This window comes from Lepisosteus oculatus, chromosome 4 (assembly GCF_040954835.1).
Source record: "Lepisosteus oculatus isolate fLepOcu1 chromosome 4, fLepOcu1.hap2, whole genome shotgun sequence".
Taxonomy (NCBI): Eukaryota; Metazoa; Chordata; class Actinopteri; order Semionotiformes; family Lepisosteidae; genus Lepisosteus; species Lepisosteus oculatus.
The window spans coordinates 16,723,731-16,740,269 of NC_090699.1; the positions used below are offsets into that span (position 1 = coordinate 16,723,731).

At 46.0% G+C, this 16,539-nt stretch overlaps 3 protein-coding genes across 3 annotated transcripts; 2 read left to right on the forward strand and 1 right to left on the reverse strand.

Moving 5' to 3' along the window:
* The first annotated feature begins 1,011 nt into the window (after positions 1 to 1,011).
* LOC138238395 (phosphoglycerate mutase 1) lies at positions 1,012 to 8,323 on the forward strand. The gene is made up of 4 exons (XM_069188840.1): positions 1,012 to 1,448; positions 3,383 to 3,657; positions 6,312 to 6,492; positions 6,734 to 8,323. Exons 1-4 carry the CDS (start codon positions 1,310 to 1,312, stop codon positions 6,901 to 6,903), a joined length of 765 nt encoding a protein of 254 aa, XP_069044941.1. The 5' UTR covers positions 1,012 to 1,309; the 3' UTR covers positions 6,904 to 8,323.
* A 1,700-nt stretch (positions 8,324 to 10,023) lies between these two features.
* exosc1 (exosome component 1) lies at positions 10,024 to 14,096 on the forward strand. Its single transcript, XM_069188841.1, has 8 exons — positions 10,024 to 10,103; positions 10,878 to 10,993; positions 11,197 to 11,271; positions 11,608 to 11,696; positions 12,617 to 12,650; positions 12,749 to 12,799; positions 13,140 to 13,224; positions 13,734 to 14,096. The coding sequence occupies exons 1-8, from the start codon at positions 10,076 to 10,078 to the stop codon at positions 13,838 to 13,840; spliced, it is 585 nt and encodes a 194-aa protein (XP_069044942.1). The 5' UTR covers positions 10,024 to 10,075; the 3' UTR covers positions 13,841 to 14,096.
* A 203-nt stretch (positions 14,097 to 14,299) lies between these two features.
* Positions 14,300 to 16,489, reverse strand: mettl18 (methyltransferase 18, RPL3 N3-histidine). Its single transcript, XM_015346226.2, has 2 exons — positions 16,308 to 16,489; positions 14,300 to 15,455 (listed from the first exon to the last, which is right to left on the reverse strand). The coding sequence occupies exons 1-2, from the start codon at positions 16,413 to 16,415 to the stop codon at positions 14,559 to 14,561; spliced, it is 1,005 nt and encodes a 334-aa protein (XP_015201712.2). The 5' UTR covers positions 16,416 to 16,489; the 3' UTR covers positions 14,300 to 14,558.
* Positions 16,490 to 16,539: the final 50 nt, after the last annotated feature.

Genomic DNA, 16,539 nt, shown 5'->3' on the forward strand with positions numbered 1-16,539 from the left:
TTTGTTTTTTTCCCTTTGACTACGGTTTTTTGGATCACGGTCTGGCTTTGGTTGCTCTCTCCCCATTTGGATCACTGGCTTCCCCTGGACTCTTGGCTCGCTCCTTCGTCTACGGTATTAGGATCACAATTTGGCTTAATCAGCTCCTGCAAGTGGGTTCATTACTTGGTTTCGGTTTCACAGGCCGAATCCGTAACATACAAGCTCTATATTACAAGTGCTGCTTGACAATTTGATCTCTAAATGGGCAAATATCTGTAAGCAAACAGCAATCAAAAATAGAGAAATACCTGGGGGCTCACATGGTACCATATGAGAGTGGAGAACCTACGCAGTATGAATGAATCGTAAATGACTGACAAGATGCCCCAGGGGTACATGCCTGGTACAATCTGGGACCACTCCTGACAACGCCTCAGTGTGTCAGGTTGGTATAAGCGTGAAGTAGTAGTGGTGGAAATGCACGTTCAGGAGCTTTCTAATGATCTTCCCGTGGTTCGGATTAGAAGACTGAGGGCTTATGGGAATGTCTCACACTGACAGGCCGAAGGAACTGCACTCCAGTCTGGAACGGAGAACAGCATGAGTGGACCTGATACAGGTATTCATACTTCTCAAAGGCCCTGATAAATTCAACGAAGTGGACTTTTTCAGAATGTACACTGGAATGCAAACCATAGGACACAAGTTTAAATTACATGGAAGAGCATTTAAATCCGAAACCAGGAGGCAATTTTTTCACCAAAGTGTTGTGGGAGTCTGGAACAAGGTACCCAGCCATTCTGTTGAAGCCTGTACACTGGCTTCTTTCAAGAAATCACTGGATGAGAACCTCAGATCAATTGGCTACGGGCTACCAAATGAGTTACTGTATATGAGCTTTATGGCCTCTTTTCTTTTGGAAGTTTTCGAGCGCATTTTTCTTTTGTATTATGATAATTACGGTAGATGAATTTGTAATTTGTTTCCAGAATAGCAGTCATTACGGTAACTAAAGGTCACATTGCTCTATCGCGCTCCGCTGACGTGCAGACAGCCGAGCAGATTTCTGTCGCAGGAAGACCGCAGCTTGCTCATTAGGAAGCCATTCAGGAAGGGCATTAGTGCTGGTCTGGGCTAGTTCGGGTCCGGATTCAAAGAGGTACGAGTCTTGAGCGCATTTGGGTCCGAGTGTTAGCATCATTTCTTTTTTTACCGCCGTAAGTGGTGGGGGAAAAAAAAGACCCTTCGGGCATATTCACCTTGCTTGAAACGCAAATTACTTTTTCACCGTCCTCGAACCGACAGCCGAGAAAGTGAGGTCTCCAGAATGGCCGCTTACAAGCTGGTTCTGATCCGCCACGGGGAGAGCTGCTGGAACCAGGAGAACCGCTTCTGCGGCTGGTTCGACGCCGACCTGAGCGACACCGGCGTCGAGGAGGCGAAGAGGGGAGGACAGGCCCTCAAAGGTGGGAATGGATTCTGCGGATCTCCATAGAACCGCTTGACGCGTTGTTCTGCGTGTTTGTGTTTTATGTTAAAAGAAAACGTATGAGACTGCTGAGGTCACGTTACGATGTGTCGTATTTGGCTCATTTGCCTGGAGACGGTGTTCTAACCCGTTGGGGATGCAGCCGTATATAGATAGAAAAATTAAGCTAATGATGTGATAACGAGATATATTAATAAACGATTGATTCCGGAAGCCCGAAAATCGCCCCCCAAAAAATGAAAGATGAGCTGCAGGATCTCCGATGTTTCGCCTACTATTACGAGTCAGACCGCATCAATCCAATGCTGTGGCAGTCGAGTGCGGTCCTAGCAGGGCACACGGTCTGTAGAGAGATGCTGCACTTTGGTGCTGCTGCTGCTGCAGCTTTGCCCGAGCGCCGCCGCGAGGCAGCTGCGCGCGGAGCCGGAAGTGCTTTCCGGCAGCACTGAAGTCGCCGAAGAAGAAGATGAATTGAGAACCGAGTTCATACGCGCTACTTCTCGCTTTTTAAGTGTGTTGTAGGGACGTTCAGTGTGAGGGCTGTGTGGAGCCAACATGAATTCGCCGCTTCGTAAATAAGTGTGCTTAAATTCCGAAAAAAAACGTAAAAGCCTTTATTCCGATGTGATATGACGGCCTATTGTTCGAGCCAGCAAACGTGGTGAATTAAAACTTTCCATAAAGAGGAGTAAGACGGAAAGCAGTGAGTCATAGGCAGCAGTGGTTATTACGACTGATCTGACTAATATTCTGCGCTTTGTGACCATTTCAATTGACTTTTATTCAGTCAACTGCTCTGAGAGCGGATAATACGAAGGGAGAACTACCATATAGTCAAATATTTCCTATGAGGGGTTACTTAGCTCCCGTGGAAACTGTAACCGTTAATGTGATGAACAAACTCATTGCAGGTCTCGAAGGCGTGGATTTCCAGTTGGCTCCACCTCCTTCCGCTCATTTGCCATTGATCTCCGTCCCATTTAACGCCCCTGCTCGCCTGTGGCGCGGTAGCCTGTTGGCGTGGTCCCGCCCACGGGCCTGCTCGCCACACCCACGGCCCCCGCCTGTAGTTTTCCAGAGGACGCGGCCTAGTGACTGCCTACGTGCCGCGCCGCATCGAGCCCAGACTGCAGTGAGTCAGCCCGGGACGACAGACACTGCCGAGCGACTTCATGCCAGCAGAGCCTCTTATATTGAGGTTTAGTCTAGTGAGGCAGTCTGGTAAAGTGATGAATCAGCAGCTAGTGAACAGGAGGCAGTAAGATATTAAAGCAAGAAATGGAGGCATTTATGGTTCTAGTTGGACGTGTGAAACACAGAAATGGGATGGTCCAGGTATTTAAAGTGTGCATGCTAAGCACAGCTTCAACAGTTGATACAAGGCTTGTGCTGTGATCTGTTCAATGATGTCTATTAACTAGTCTAGGCAAGTGTCTGACTCTCACTCAGGCCATGAAGGATGGGTCTTGTTTTTGGCGTTTCTGAACGGGCTGGCCTCCTTACTGGTCCTAAAATGGGCAAACTGGACCTGTAGAAAACGGAAAACTAGAGGTTTCAATGAACATGTTTAGGTTGTGGATTAAATAATGAAAGTAACCCGTGATGGGTCGTGTTCAGGGCCAGAACGCACACAGCCAGGCGCGAATGCCAAGCCGACAGGCAGCAGGGACTTAGCTGAAGGTTTACAAGCGAACGTCGGGAAGGCGCCGTGGGCGTGTCCGCCTCGAGGGGCAGAGCTCCGCCGTGCTTCCGTCTTCACTAGGGACGCTCTCAGCGCTCAGCCGTGCTATGAAATCAGCTCGTCTGATACCCCGAGAGCGCTGCGAAGCTGCGGGTTTCCGGCTGCTGTTCGGCCCCTTCGGGAGGCGTGCCGGCCGACCTTGACGCCCGCTCTCCGCTCCCCCCCCGCAGACGCGGACTACGAGTTTGATGTCTGCTACACCTCGGTGCTGAAGAGGGCGATCCGCACGCTGTGGATCGTCCTGGACAGCGTCGACCAGATGTGGCTGCCGGTGCACCGGACCTGGCGGCTCAACGAGCGGCACTACGGCGGCCTGACCGGGCTCAACAAGGCCGAGACGGCCGCCAAGCACGGCGAGGCGCAGGTCAAGGTCTGGAGGCGCTCCTACGACATCCCCCCGCCGCCCATGGACGCGGACCACGACTTCTACACCGCCATCAGCAAGGTGAGCGCGTTCCCCCTCCACCCCCCACCGGGAGGCCGCGTTCTTGCCTCCGCGTTCAGCCAGCAGCTGTGTCAGCCCTGCAGCTCACAGCTGGCGGCCCGGTGGAGCTCAGCACCTGTGAGCCTGGTCAGTACCTGGAGGGGAGACTCCTGGGAAAAACTGAGGTTGCTGCTGGAAGAGGGGTTGGTGGGGCCAGCAGGGGGCGCTCACCCTGCAGTCAGTGTGGGTCCTAATACCCCAGTGTAGTAATGGGGACACTTTGCTGTAAAACCGAGGTCCTGACTCTCTGTGGTCATTAAAAATCCCAGAGCGTTTCTCTAAAAGATTAGGAGTGTATCCCTGGTGTCCTGGCCAGATTTCCTATCGGCCTTTACCAATTGCGGCCTCCTAATAATCCCCACCTATGAACTGGCTTCATCAGTTGGCTCTCTGCCCCACTGACAGCTGGTGTGTGGCGAGTTGTTGTTGTTTGGTTAAAAGAAGAACGTAAGTACTGCAAATGAGGGGAGGCCATTCGGCTCATCAATCCTGTTTTGTAGTTTATGGTGTGTCACCTCCCAATACTAATTTGGAAAGCTAAGTTGTCAATATGTATAAGATCAAAAGGTTGTGGTTGCATTTGTGACCGCCAGTACAGGGCTACCCACTTACCTGTGTACAGTTTTTGCTGTGCTGTGGTCTGGTTATGTAGCTTCGTGTTGGGTCATGAAGGTTTGTACAGTTCAAGAGCAGCAACCAACACACGTTCATGCCAGGTTATCCACTTACCTCATGCTTTACGAGAAGCAACATTGAGCCTAAAATCATTTTTTATGCCTTACCAAACATACTGGAAGTATCTGAAATGTTCCCTTTTCGCACATGTAATTTATTTTCACTGCGCTTTAGGTTTAAAACTGGGCTGTGTGGGTCAAATGGCCACTGTGTTTGTAAGCATTCTTAATGTAATCTGGAGATGAGAAAACCTGAAGTGTTAAGGAGTTAGGCCAGTCAATAGTACTGGTTTATCATTTGTGTTTCCTGAGATCTGGCATTAATCGAAGGTTATCTGCTTTCTTAATGTCTAGCAGTACTGTGGGGGAACAGCTTCATGTCCTTGAATGATATTTTATGCTTTCCTTGATAAAATCCTTGTTTCACTAATAGTAAGTCTCCTCATGAGGGAAGGGGGCTGTACTGTTCCCCCAGGAAACCCCTGCTGTGGCACCAGGAGGCAGATTTAGTGCTGCGCTTGCTGGTTGGACAAGCAACAGGGTCATCGTTATGGCGACCGGCATTCAACCACACTTGCTGCTGCACTGCAGATCAGGGATTATTATGGGATGGGTGGCCGGGAGCCAGATGGAGGATGAGATGGTTTAATTGAACTGTGTGAGGATTGCATTGTGGCCTCTTAGACCGAGGAATAAAATGGGACATAATGTTGTTTTTACTAAATCCCCGAGCATTTGAGCTCTACAGATCTAGAAAGGCGGGCGGGGGGGAGCAGTTTCCCAGATTCTGTGAGCAAAGGGCATGAATTGACATAAAGATGACAGAATTTGCCAAGCAGATACTTGTGGCCTTCCACTGTATCACTAAAGATTGTCACCCTTTGTTTCTGAGAATAAATGACAGTATAGTGATTTCATTATTAATGTCAGGGACCTCGGATATATTTGTATGATAAATCTGCAAATCTTTGTTCCTTGTGGGCATGCATTATGTATTTGACCATGAAGCTTGTTCGTTGATTAATTTATTAATTCAGCCCTTTTCTTCTCCTGCGTTTTGGCAGATTTTCTTTGCTTAGTGTTCATGTTGGCACCAATTTACTGCCCGGTTTGACTTTTGTGCTGCTGGAGGGTTAGTGTACTGCAGGAATGTGCAGTGGTCAAGTATCAAAGTTCAGCCAGACGTCACAAAGACAACAGGCAGTGGTGATGGGGGCAGGGGGCTCAGGCTTGTGGAAATGTGGAGCTGGAGTGTTGGCATACGGTGTCACTGCGCTCAAAATGTTGTATGTCATAGCACGAGACTGGAACTGTTTGACATTATTATTAGCTTTTAAAGAATTATTTTTTACCAGAACAGTTTGACTTGCTGTGAAATATTTCTTTTTAACAACTGAAGTGAAAGAAAAAAAAAACTATTCAATGAGCCTTAAGGACTTATAACTGAACTGAAGCTGATACATTTGTTTTCAAACATGACAACACACCAGAGTCAGTTTAGCTGTAGCAGAGGCAGACTGAGATTGCCGGTATTCTCTGATTTATTATTACAGGTGCTCTGTTCGAGCACTGAATCTGAATTCTTCTTATTTTCAGGCTGTCTATTTATAGTCCTTAAACGGTGCTCGGTATTGTAATGAAGTTTGAGTTTCAGCATCACAGCCAGAATGTTTCTTGGCAGTTTCTGTCAGCCAAGGCCAGAGTTCTAATTCATTGTCTACTATATCTTCTGGAAACTAGCCCTTCTGAAGCACGGGTCTCCACAAAATACCATCACCGGACCTGTCCTCTGCTTTTTTAGCAACGAACGTGCGTACTGATGTTTACCTTCTTTTCTAACCTTGACTCTTCAGTCCAGCCCTGGGCCTGCTGTAAATCACTCCTTCAGTGTACCATTATACGAGCACCCAGAGAGACCTTGTGTTTCCCTGCTTCCGGCAGGACCGTCGCTATGCTGACCTGACGGAGGACCAGCTGCCCTCCTGCGAGAGCCTGAAGGACACCATCGCCCGAGCTCTCCCCTTCTGGAACGAGGAGATAGTCCCGCAGATCAAGGAGGGCAAGAGGGTCCTGATCGCTGCCCATGGCAACAGCCTGAGGGGCATCGTCAAGCACCTAGAGGGTATGTACCCGCCGAGGACGCTCTGTTTTTAGGGCAGGGTTTCAATATTATGGCAGCTACATTTCATTTAACCTATTTTCCCATTAATCTTGTGGCACCAAAACTGGTACTTTATTTCTGATGTTCTCGTAATGCCTGACTGGCCTCGGGATTTGTTTTCGACCTGCCGCCGGCCGAGCTGTTCCGGCGGCGCGGCGGTGGTGGCAGGATGCCATTACTCAGGCTGCTCTTGTGTCGACAGGCATGTCGGAGGAGGCCATCATGGAGCTGAACCTCCCCACGGGCATCCCCATCCTGTACGAGCTGGACAAGAACCTGAAGCCCGTGAAGCCCATGCAGTTCCTGGGCGACGAGGAGACTGTCCGCAAGGCCATGGAGGCGGTGGCTGCCCAGGGCAAGGCCAAGAAGTAAAAAGAAAGCCTCCTGTGCACGAACGCTGGAGGCTCCTGGCAGGGGGGCGCTGTGCCACTGCTCTCGGAGGACACACGCAAACCTCCCTTCTACACCACACATCACAAGTTTCATTCCCGGCGCTCGCTCAGGTCATTTAGCATTGTCCTTCTCTTACTTTCTTTCTGATACAGGACAGTTGGAGGGTTTCTTCAAGGTAACAAGCAAGAAGAGCGGGCTTGTTAAATTTGTCATACGCGAAGATGGACAGGGTAGGATGAGGAGAATGTTAAAGACTAATGTAGACCAAAGCTCAAACAAGGGACCAGTAGCTCAGTCAAACAGTTTCTTGACCTGCAATATCTGACTCCTAGCTTCTTCATTCGAAAAAGGTCATTGATAATCCTTACAGTTTGTTTAAGCGTTCATGAACAAATTCGTTTTACATATGAAGCTTTGTTTATGCCATTAAAGAATTTGACAACTTTTCAAAGGGAACCCTTGGCCCAGTTTAAAAGGGAAGTCAGACTTTTCATTTTGTCTCCTGTATAAGTAAATATGCAACAGGGAAAACAAAATTTGGACACAAAGCTTTATTATTGCTGGATAAAGCTGGAATGTGCCCTGTAATTCATTCTCACAGGTTTACTTTTCACAGCAACTTCTGTGTGCGCTGTAGTCATTCCGATGTCGCACATTTTGAGGTTTTGGGTTACAGACCGGCACACGAGGAGCAATGCTTTTGCATTCGATTCATTCCACGATCCCTGTTGTCAGCTCCTGAGAGCTGTTGCCACCTGGGCACCTCTGCCTCCCTCCCTCCCTCCCTCCCGTCACATGCTGGTATGTCTGTAGTTTTCACCATTGTGACGCTGTTTGTGTGTAGGTTTCCTGCCAGTTTCCCGTGAGGAGTGGGCTCTGCAGCTTGAGCGCATACAAGCGAGAAATAAGGAGCCCCTGTCTCTGAACCCAGTGTAACATCGAGTGTGAATCCGTCACCTATAGCACCTACAGTGAGAGCCAGTGAATCTGCTTTGTGTACAAGGCCTTTCCATACACAGTAACAGATTCTGCTTCAAATAAAAGGGCTGCTGAGGTAGGACACGAACTAACACATTTCTCCAGTTTGTCTTCCTCTACCGAAGACCCAGTCTAAATCTTGATGTTTTGATTGTTAGTTCTGTCTTGAATCTTGGCTTTGGAGAGGAGTATAAGCAGCCAGTTACTGCAGCATTCTTCGGTTCTGCAGGTGAAAGCCCCTGTTCCTCAGTTTGTATGTGTGCAGGATACTCTGCCCCTGCTCTTCACATGAGTGTTCATGTGGCTTTGCTGCCAGTGGTTCTTCAGAGAGCTTCAGTTTGATTAGGGTTTATTGCAATGCACTGTTTTGATGTACACTGAACCCCTTGTGTAAAACAAATAAATCCTATGATGTGCAGTATTGTATTGACTTTTGTCCCTTATTTTCACTTATCTCATAAAATGATGTTTATGATTTTTTTCTTTTGCACTTCCATATACTCCTGTTAAGCTATATAAAAATGTGAAAATTTCTAGTTGAAATAAGATTTAAACATACATTGAAATCTGATCTGTAGTCTTCATAAATACCACATCACTAATAGTATCATTCCATACTTGCCAGAGAAACCTATTTGTTGGAAGAATTAAAATAATTGTTGGAGATATTCTCTGCTAAGGTCTTGAGTGCTCCTGTAAGGTGCTTTTCAACAGGGAGAAGTGTGGTCAGAGTGCCCTCTGCTGGACATAATTCATCCTGTGTTTTAAACGCGTCCTCAAAAACGCTGGCATTACAGTATTTACCATGAAACCTATGAAAGTAAAATTAGTTATGCTCTGGTGTGTTTCCTGAGAGGACTGATGAAGATGGGGTCTGAGATCCATGGAGCTCGTACACGGTTAGGTAATGCACAGGACATATGTAAAATACTAAAATAGGAAAATATTTAAAAAATGGATTGGATGGATTGAACTGTATTCTATCCTTTGCAAAGTTTAGCTGTAAAGAAACAAAGGGTAATTGGGATGCACATCTATTATCCAGAAGAGCGGAGTGGAAGAAGTAAACGGTTATACAGGTGTTCACAAATGGGGGAATTAAACATTTGCTTTAGGTGAAATTACCATCTTGGTTGTAAACGATTTAATCCGGCGATAAATTAAGGAGGTGTCTGACGTTCAAACTACATGTGGACCAGACCCGCTTTTCTGAAAAAGTATTTCGAATAACACTTGGAGTACAGGGTACCCTGCCTGTTTGGAAAATCACAAATGTAATTACCATTCATACCAAAACGGGGACAAAATTGAATTAAGGAATTATAGACAGGTCAGCTTCTCAGCCACGTCTAAAGTAGTGTAAGTTTAACTAGAGTAGAGGAGCACATAAAGAAAAATGCAATCCTGAAAATAATTTTAGACAGAAGATAGTGAACAGACAAGTGGACGACCGTGACGGGACTGCTCGATTACATGGAGGTATCCGTGACTACTGCTCTCAAAATGTAGACTACATAAAATGCATTTGTGCTTCCAGAACGTTTTTGAAAAATGACACATGAAAGTGATTTAAGCCTGTCAGAGCAGAACTTTCCTTTAAGGTAAAAACATTCATAAAGCCTGCATAGATAGATCTTTAAAGGTGATACTCTTCTGCTCGTCACGATCTCCGCTTTTAAAACAACTGTACATTTAGGCACAGGTAGAGGTTTATTCCATGTTGAAAGGAAAAGAAAAGAGACGCAACGTTTCGGCCGTGTAGTCTTCAGGTGTGGCTTTAACAATATCACACCTGAAGAAGGCTCCACAGCCGAACCGTAATGTTTCCGCGTGGAATATACGTTTACTTGCCCCTTTGCAGCCTACGCATTCTGAAGCAGCTACGTACTCGAACTGTACAATTACAGGTGGGATTTTACTCCATGTTTTCTGTTAACTGGTGTATTCAGATTAACATAACTTGCAATACAACAAAATGTAGCCATGGTAAAATTAAAAGCACATCATAGACTCGCAATCAGGTCACAGGTCTCTTACTCGACCGGAAGTCAGTAACACTGAACCACTAAAAAAGCTTAATCTAGAACAGCCGTTCTTAGCTTTGGCCAATCAGATGACTCGTTGCTTCTGCCGTGTGGGCCAATCAGAGCATTTCTTATTCTATTCTGAAAACATGTCTCCTAAGACGCTGTGTGTGCCAGGTACGTGGGGTTTAAAAACGTTATGTGAAATAAAATGTATTTAATGACTGAATCGTCTGGACCTGACAGCAGTTAATACACACATGGATACATTTTGACTGCAGGGTTTCACTTTCTTGTCTTGTATTGATTCTTAGTTCATTCACCAAATGTTGTGTGAGTTTTTAAAGTAAAAATCATAGTAATTCTTAAAAGTTTGAAAATGATCCCCTGACTGAGCCACATTGTTTAATATAACACTTTTTTGTCAGTAAGGGTAGGTCTCTCGGGGCAACAGAGGTTATAGCACATTTCGTTGCTGTTTTCGGTAGCTGTATTCATAAAGTGATGCCAGAAACTGAGTATGGGTATACCTGTCTTGCAGAACAACTTTGCAATTGAATGATAAATTAAAAGTCGTATTGAAAGGACTCGGTGTATGGTGAGGTATAACATTAGAAACAGTAGCAGTATCAAAGCAATCCATCAGGAGCCAAACACTTAAACCTAGTATAGTTTGTAAAGTTAACCTCGCTTTACCGACAGTTACATCATCCTGACGAAATTCGTGTCTTAGGTACGTCGTAGAGACTATTTTTGAAGCTTAACGCCATTTATAAAGTAGACATTTAAACCATTAAGCCACGTCTTCTGACCCCGTCCTTATTAAAGTTGGCACTTGAAAGTTGTTATTTTCAAGTGATGCTGACAGTATAAACAGCATTGTTTGATTGTTCTGTTGCTCTGGGGCTGGACTTTGAGCAGTGGTTGCCTGTAAATATTGTCGTCCCGCAGGAGAGAGGCTGTGCAGCACAGAGGAGTGTGTCCCGGGGCCTGGAACGTACTTGCGTCATGGCTACATCTTTGCCTCCCTCGCTGGTTATGTGCTGAGGAAGAACGCGGGAGAGGAGGTGGGTGAGAGTGTGGAAGAATTGTACTTCCTCCAAGTGCATCTCCTAAGTGTGGAAGGAAGTGTTGCGTGTGCAGAGGAAAATGGTTTAAAATATACCAGAAAGATCTGTAAATGGTCATTGAAACTGGATTGTGCATTTGTGATGGTGCAAGAGTACTGTTCTAGCAATGGGAGATTTGTCTTGGCTGTTGTGTTCTGCAGATGCCTGTGGTCTCGGTGGTGAAGGAGAGTGAGGCTCAGCTGCTGCCTGATGTTGGCGCTACAGTCACATGCAAGGTAGGAGCTCTGTCCTCCAGGGTGTTTTACACAGAAGTATGAAGTTCTCTGTCCTAACATCCCTCGGTTTGCTCTGTGCTGCACAGGCATAGCAATACTAACATAAGCCTACCTCACTGTTTTTTTGGTCATTTGTATTTTGGTATTATTGTTTTTTTTGCCACCCTAGACTAATAATATCTTAAGTTGTAGATAATAGCCGAAAATTCCTATTATAGATGTGAAGTGCCAGTGAAACAGAATGTCATTTTTGTCCTGGTGATTGTGGAGTTAGTGTTATGAAAGAGGCTTGGTCAACATTATAGTTCCAGGGGAGTGAAGGTCTTTTGCCAACAGGTTACAAGCATCAACCCACGATTTGCTAAGGTCCAGATCCTCTATGTTGGATCCACCCCACTGAAGGACAGATTCAGAGGAACAATCAGGTAACTAGAGCAATGACATTTCAAGTAACATGTCTCAAATTATATTTTAGCATATACTTTTATTTACTTTGTAAATACCCTAATAATGCATAACATATGTGTTGTTCTTGTGATACATTTTTCTCACTGACCCGTCCATGGCTGTCTCCTTGCAATGCTATGTGAGAGTTAATAATTTTTATGGACAAATTGAGTTTTTGTATGTAATTTCACAATTGAATTTTCCATTCATAGTGAACTTATATTCTGTTCTATTAGTGAGTGAAATGTGAAAAATCCACATCACACGGACAGGTTTTGTGTGTATGACCATAATTTCTGAATATTTATTATGCATTTTTTGTCCTTAGAAAACACTGTTGTTTCATTGTCAACTGCTGTATTTGAACTGTTAGTCTAAAAACAATTTGCATTTATTTTTGGTGCTTGGAGACTCTACTGAATAATTTCCATCGGTCCATGTGTTTTTTCATTCAAGTCTTGCCAATTCTTCTTGCCTGTTTGCATCATGTTAACACAATGCACAAAGTCTTGGGCTAACGATTTAAACAACTACAACAAATAAATAAACGTTCTATACATGTGAGCTTTGTAGTTATAAGTTTACAGACATAAATGTAACTATATGAAAACAGATGAAAATAGCCAGGACATTAAGGCTAAAGCCCAGGTTGAGGAAGAAAGCTGGTCCCTGTCATCACAAAGGTGGTAAAATGCCGCTGTCATGTACGACAGAGTAGTGCTGCTTATTTTTTGGCACAGTATAAGGCAAATTCCCATGTGACCCTGAATTAAAATATTTCTAAGCAATACTGAACTGATGGAAAGTTGAAAGACGCTGGCGTCTCATGTTTCTGTGAGTGTGATGCATTTAGGTATTTTTGGTACAGAATCTAAATTTCTAATACTTTTTTTTGTAGAAAGGAAGATGTGAGAGCTACAGAAAAGGACAAGGTATTATTTTCAAATTGACTTGCAGTGCATTGATATCCAATAAGTGCCTTTATTTCCGGTTTCCCAATCCCATGACCTGTAAATTTACTCTTTATCAGGTGGAGATCTACAAGAGTTTCCGACCAGGAGATATCGTTCTAGCCAAAGTTGTATCCTTTGTAGATGCTGAAGGGCAGACAACAGCCCTCTGTTGCTCGACACCTTTCTGATGCTTCTAAAAAACATTAACAAGAGCTGCGCGTTTGCCGATGGGTTCATCGGCAGTCAGCGCACGCTGCATGCAGTGCAGCTTTTAGCGGTATTGTGAATAAAGGGCTCAATGGAGATGTAAAGCTTGAGTAGTAATAAGTCTGACCTGTATGTCTGTACAAAATGTTCTGAATAATGTCTTGTGCTGTTAAGTTCTAGATCCAGGCTTGAGCCTCTCGGTTACCACAGCACAGTGATTCCAGTTCTGTCTGACCTGTGTTGCCCTTGACCACTAGGCAGATCTCCCTAGGTGATGTCCAGTCCAACTATCTTCTCACCACAGCGGAGAATGAGCTGGGAGTGGTGGTAGCACATAGTGAAGCAGGTGAGTATGTTTTCAAAGGACCTGCATTGCTGACTTTGAACTGATTCTTACCTGCACGGATGAATCACATTCCAGTTTTGCAAATTGTGCGTTTTGACTGAATAGAATAGAATGGTGTTCTGAATTGTTGAGGGAGAGAATACCATGAATATAATCTTTCAGTTGGCCTTAGGACTCTGCATGCAGATTTCAGAAGATGTCTGCATTTCTCATAGTGCCCCAAATTACAACAGTATTGCATAGGGTTTTGAAGTCCTGGTCAAGACATGGTTACCCCTCTGTTATTACTGTGACTGGGGATTTAGTGACCATTATCGATCACATTGTAATCATACAAAATGCTCCCATTTATGGCACTGTGGCTGTTCCTGATAATGTTATCCCTGCCTTTCGGTTGTTTCTGGGATGCCACGTATAATGGTAGGCGTCTGTTTAAAACGCTCTCGAGCCAGGTCGGGAGTGTTAACCCTGTCGGAGTGAGAGTTCTACACCCTTATGTATTCCCGCAGGTGAGCAGATGGTGCCGATCAGCTGGTGTGAGATGCAGTGTCCGCGGACTCATGCCAAGGAGTTCCGGAAGGTGGCGAGGGTACAGCCGGAGTACCTCCAGGCGTGAGGAGGCCCCCAGCCGTCTGTCCCCCGTGGCCCCGGGCCCCACAGCACCGTGAAGCTGGGCTGAAAGACGTGCTCCCCTGCAGGGTGCAGAGGCCCAGTGTCTGGGATCTTCCCTGCCTGGGTGAATTCTGTCAAGTACAACACTTGGACTTTGATGTGAATATTTAAATTATACTTGGTATTTACGGCTCTGTGCTGGTGTCGCCTACACAGATTTTTTTTTTATCAAGAACGGTATTAAATATTTTTTTAGCAGATCCCCTTTTGTTGCTTCATATTTACATCTTTAGGGAAGGATTAAGCTCAGCGTGGTATAAAATAGGACTCAAATGGTAACTGAGTAGAGAGGGACTATTATGATTACTACTTTTAAGTCTTTGAAAATATTTAGACAGCCTTTAGTTGAAACATTCATTGTTGTTAATCTCTTTGTGTGTGTATGATCAATATGGATCCAGTATGTTGATAGATTGCTTTATTTTTTCTTGCTTTATGGTTTGGTTTCCACAGATTTTGTCATGGTGGTGTTCTACAAAAGTGAAAAAACGTATTTAATCTTTTGTTCAAAAAAAATAAATGTGAAGCCAGGATGCGTTTGCTGTTAGAAACAGTTAACGTTACACTGGAGTGTGATTTTAGACTCCAGGAAAGCTAAACAAATCTTGAACAGCCCCCATATTTTGCAAGTTTGATATTACAACCATTTCTGTATCTCGTGTTCATGTAGTATGAATTGCATCTCTTTCTTTGAAGCTCAAAAGCACCACGTGTCTCTGAAGCCCTTGTTCCACATCCTTCACACGCTTCACGCTGAAAATGTTTTTCTCTTCCACGTAACTCTGGAAGAGGTGCAGTCCTCCCCCAACGCCAAAGTAATGCGCCTTGGTGGCCAGGTACACCTGCCCCACTGGAGCGAGCAGCTGGCTCAGCACCGCGTGCAGTGCTGGGTAGGAGGCTGTGTTGTAGATGGTCTCGGATGTCAAGATCATGTCGTATTTGGGAGGGGGGCCACTGCTGAGCAGCAGGGTGAGGAAAGACGCCCAGTCCCCTGAGAAAAACCTGCACCGGGCGAGCTCAGCACGTGTCTGGAGGCCTGTGGCTCTCCTTTTGGGGGATGGGCTGCTACTCTTCCCCTCCCCCTCCTCCTCCTCCTCCTCGATGTTCAGCAGTACATTGGGCAATGTCAGTGCCTCAATCACAGTGCTGTTATAGTCCTGGAAGTGGACCTCCTGGGCTCCTCTCTTCAGGGCTAAGATCCCCAGTAATCCTGCTCCACAGCCCAGGTCCAGCACTTTCTTCCCAGAGAAGGTCACTCCTTCACTCTCCAGGTACCCAAGGAGGTCAAAGGTGCACTCCCAAATGCGCAGGCCGCCCTCGTACACGCCGGCGATGAGATCGGAGTGCGAGGCGGCGGTCTGGGTCAGGATCTTCTCCTGGTCCGGGCGCTCCGAGGCCGTCTGCTCCAGCACGGACTCGTTGAGGTAGCAGAGCGGGGGCAGGGTCCCCAGGGAGAGGGTCTCGCACACGGAGTTCTCCAGGAGGGGCCGGCAGTCCAGGGGGGGACGGTGTTCCTTCGCTTCCTTAAGTGTGCGTTCGAGGGGCTTGCCAGCCTCTTCCTGAAATAAATTGACAACATTTCTATAACACTCTGCTTGGAGTGCCACGGGTAATCTTGTACTGACCGAAAAGGTACACCTGCGCAGAGATGGGAGATGTTTTCTCATTTTCATTCCAGCGATATGTTCGGCAATTTCAGCAGATGGTTGAGTGAATGTAGCAGTGCTTTCTTGTGATTATGACAGCTGGGATAGTTAATGCCCGTGAGTGTCTCGATAAAAGAGCTTTCTTGACCAGCAAGGATGTTCTGGTGGCCGTTCAGCTCAATGAAGGTCTCAGATAAGTTTTATTCAGTGAACACAGGTGTTCCCATTCTCTGTTGATGGAGGTAAGGCTGGCAGCGCTCCAGAGCCCGTCCTGGACAATAGGGCACAGTCAAGACTATATTCCTAAGTGGACGCCTGGTGCACTGCAGGGGACCCACTCAGGTTCACGGGGCCAAGCAGGAGACGACAATCTACCCAGTCAGCATGTCTTAGGGAAGAAACCCAACCAGCAGGAGCGCTGACCGCCGCTACACTAGCAGCTCAGCAAACTAAATAGACCACATCGCCACGTAAAACCTGATAATAACTGAAAAAAAAAAGACTGACAGCTCGCACCCTCATGAAGTCCAGCTTGTTGTTTTAAAAAATCTTGAATTAGGGGAACAATTACGGTTTCAACAAAGCAACCCCGAGAGCAGCAGAGCTCCGGGTTTGTAATTCAAACTCATTACTTTTCTCTACCGAAATCGTTCAGTTTCTATCTGCAGTACTCCTGCGCACCCCCGGCTCTGAAAGGAGACGCAATTAAAACCACTACTTCACACTGACGCCTGCTCGTTGCGGGACCTGCGGACCCGGACTTACAGTATTTTTAGAAGTCTTATTTTCTTCACTCGCCAGAAGGGTGGCGTGATCGCCCAGACACGAATCCCCCGCGTCCAGCTGCACATCGAAATTGAAGCTGAATGCCATGGCTCAGATGAAAACACCGCAGATTTCAGCAAACCGAGCAGGGGAGCAACACCACATGCACGCGTCCACACGAGGGGAGGGGACGAGTTTAATTGAACTACAACTCCCGTGAGCCTATGGAATT

What these genes read in the sequence shown, in the direction of transcription:
- mettl18 (XM_015346226.2), bottom strand. Translation starts at nt 16,415, where the DNA reads ATGGCATTCAGCTTCAATTTCGATGTGCAGCTGGACGCGGGGGATTCG. An exon ending in ATAAGACTTCTAAAAATACT is followed by an intron (nt 15,456 to 16,307) that starts GTAAGTCCGGGT and finishes AATTTATTTCAG; the next exon opens with GAAGAGGCTGGCAAGCCCCT.
- exosc1 (XM_069188841.1), top strand. Translation starts at nt 10,076, where the DNA reads ATGTCTCCTAAGACGCTGTGTGTGCCAG. An exon ending in AGATTCAGAGGAACAATCAG is followed by an intron (nt 11,697 to 12,616) that starts GTAACTAGAGCA and finishes TTTTTTTTGTAG; the next exon opens with AAAGGAAGATGTGAGAGCTA. An exon ending in GGTAGCACATAGTGAAGCAG is followed by an intron (nt 13,225 to 13,733) that starts GTGAGTATGTTT and finishes GTATTCCCGCAG; the next exon opens with GTGAGCAGATGGTGCCGATC.
- LOC138238395 (XM_069188840.1), top strand. Translation starts at nt 1,310, where the DNA reads ATGGCCGCTTACAAGCTGGTTCTGATCCGCCACGGGGAGAGCTGCTGG. An exon ending in GGGAGGACAGGCCCTCAAAG is followed by an intron (nt 1,449 to 3,382) that starts GTGGGAATGGAT and finishes CCCCCCCCGCAG; the next exon opens with ACGCGGACTACGAGTTTGAT. An exon ending in TCTACACCGCCATCAGCAAG is followed by an intron (nt 3,658 to 6,311) that starts GTGAGCGCGTTC and finishes TGCTTCCGGCAG; the next exon opens with GACCGTCGCTATGCTGACCT.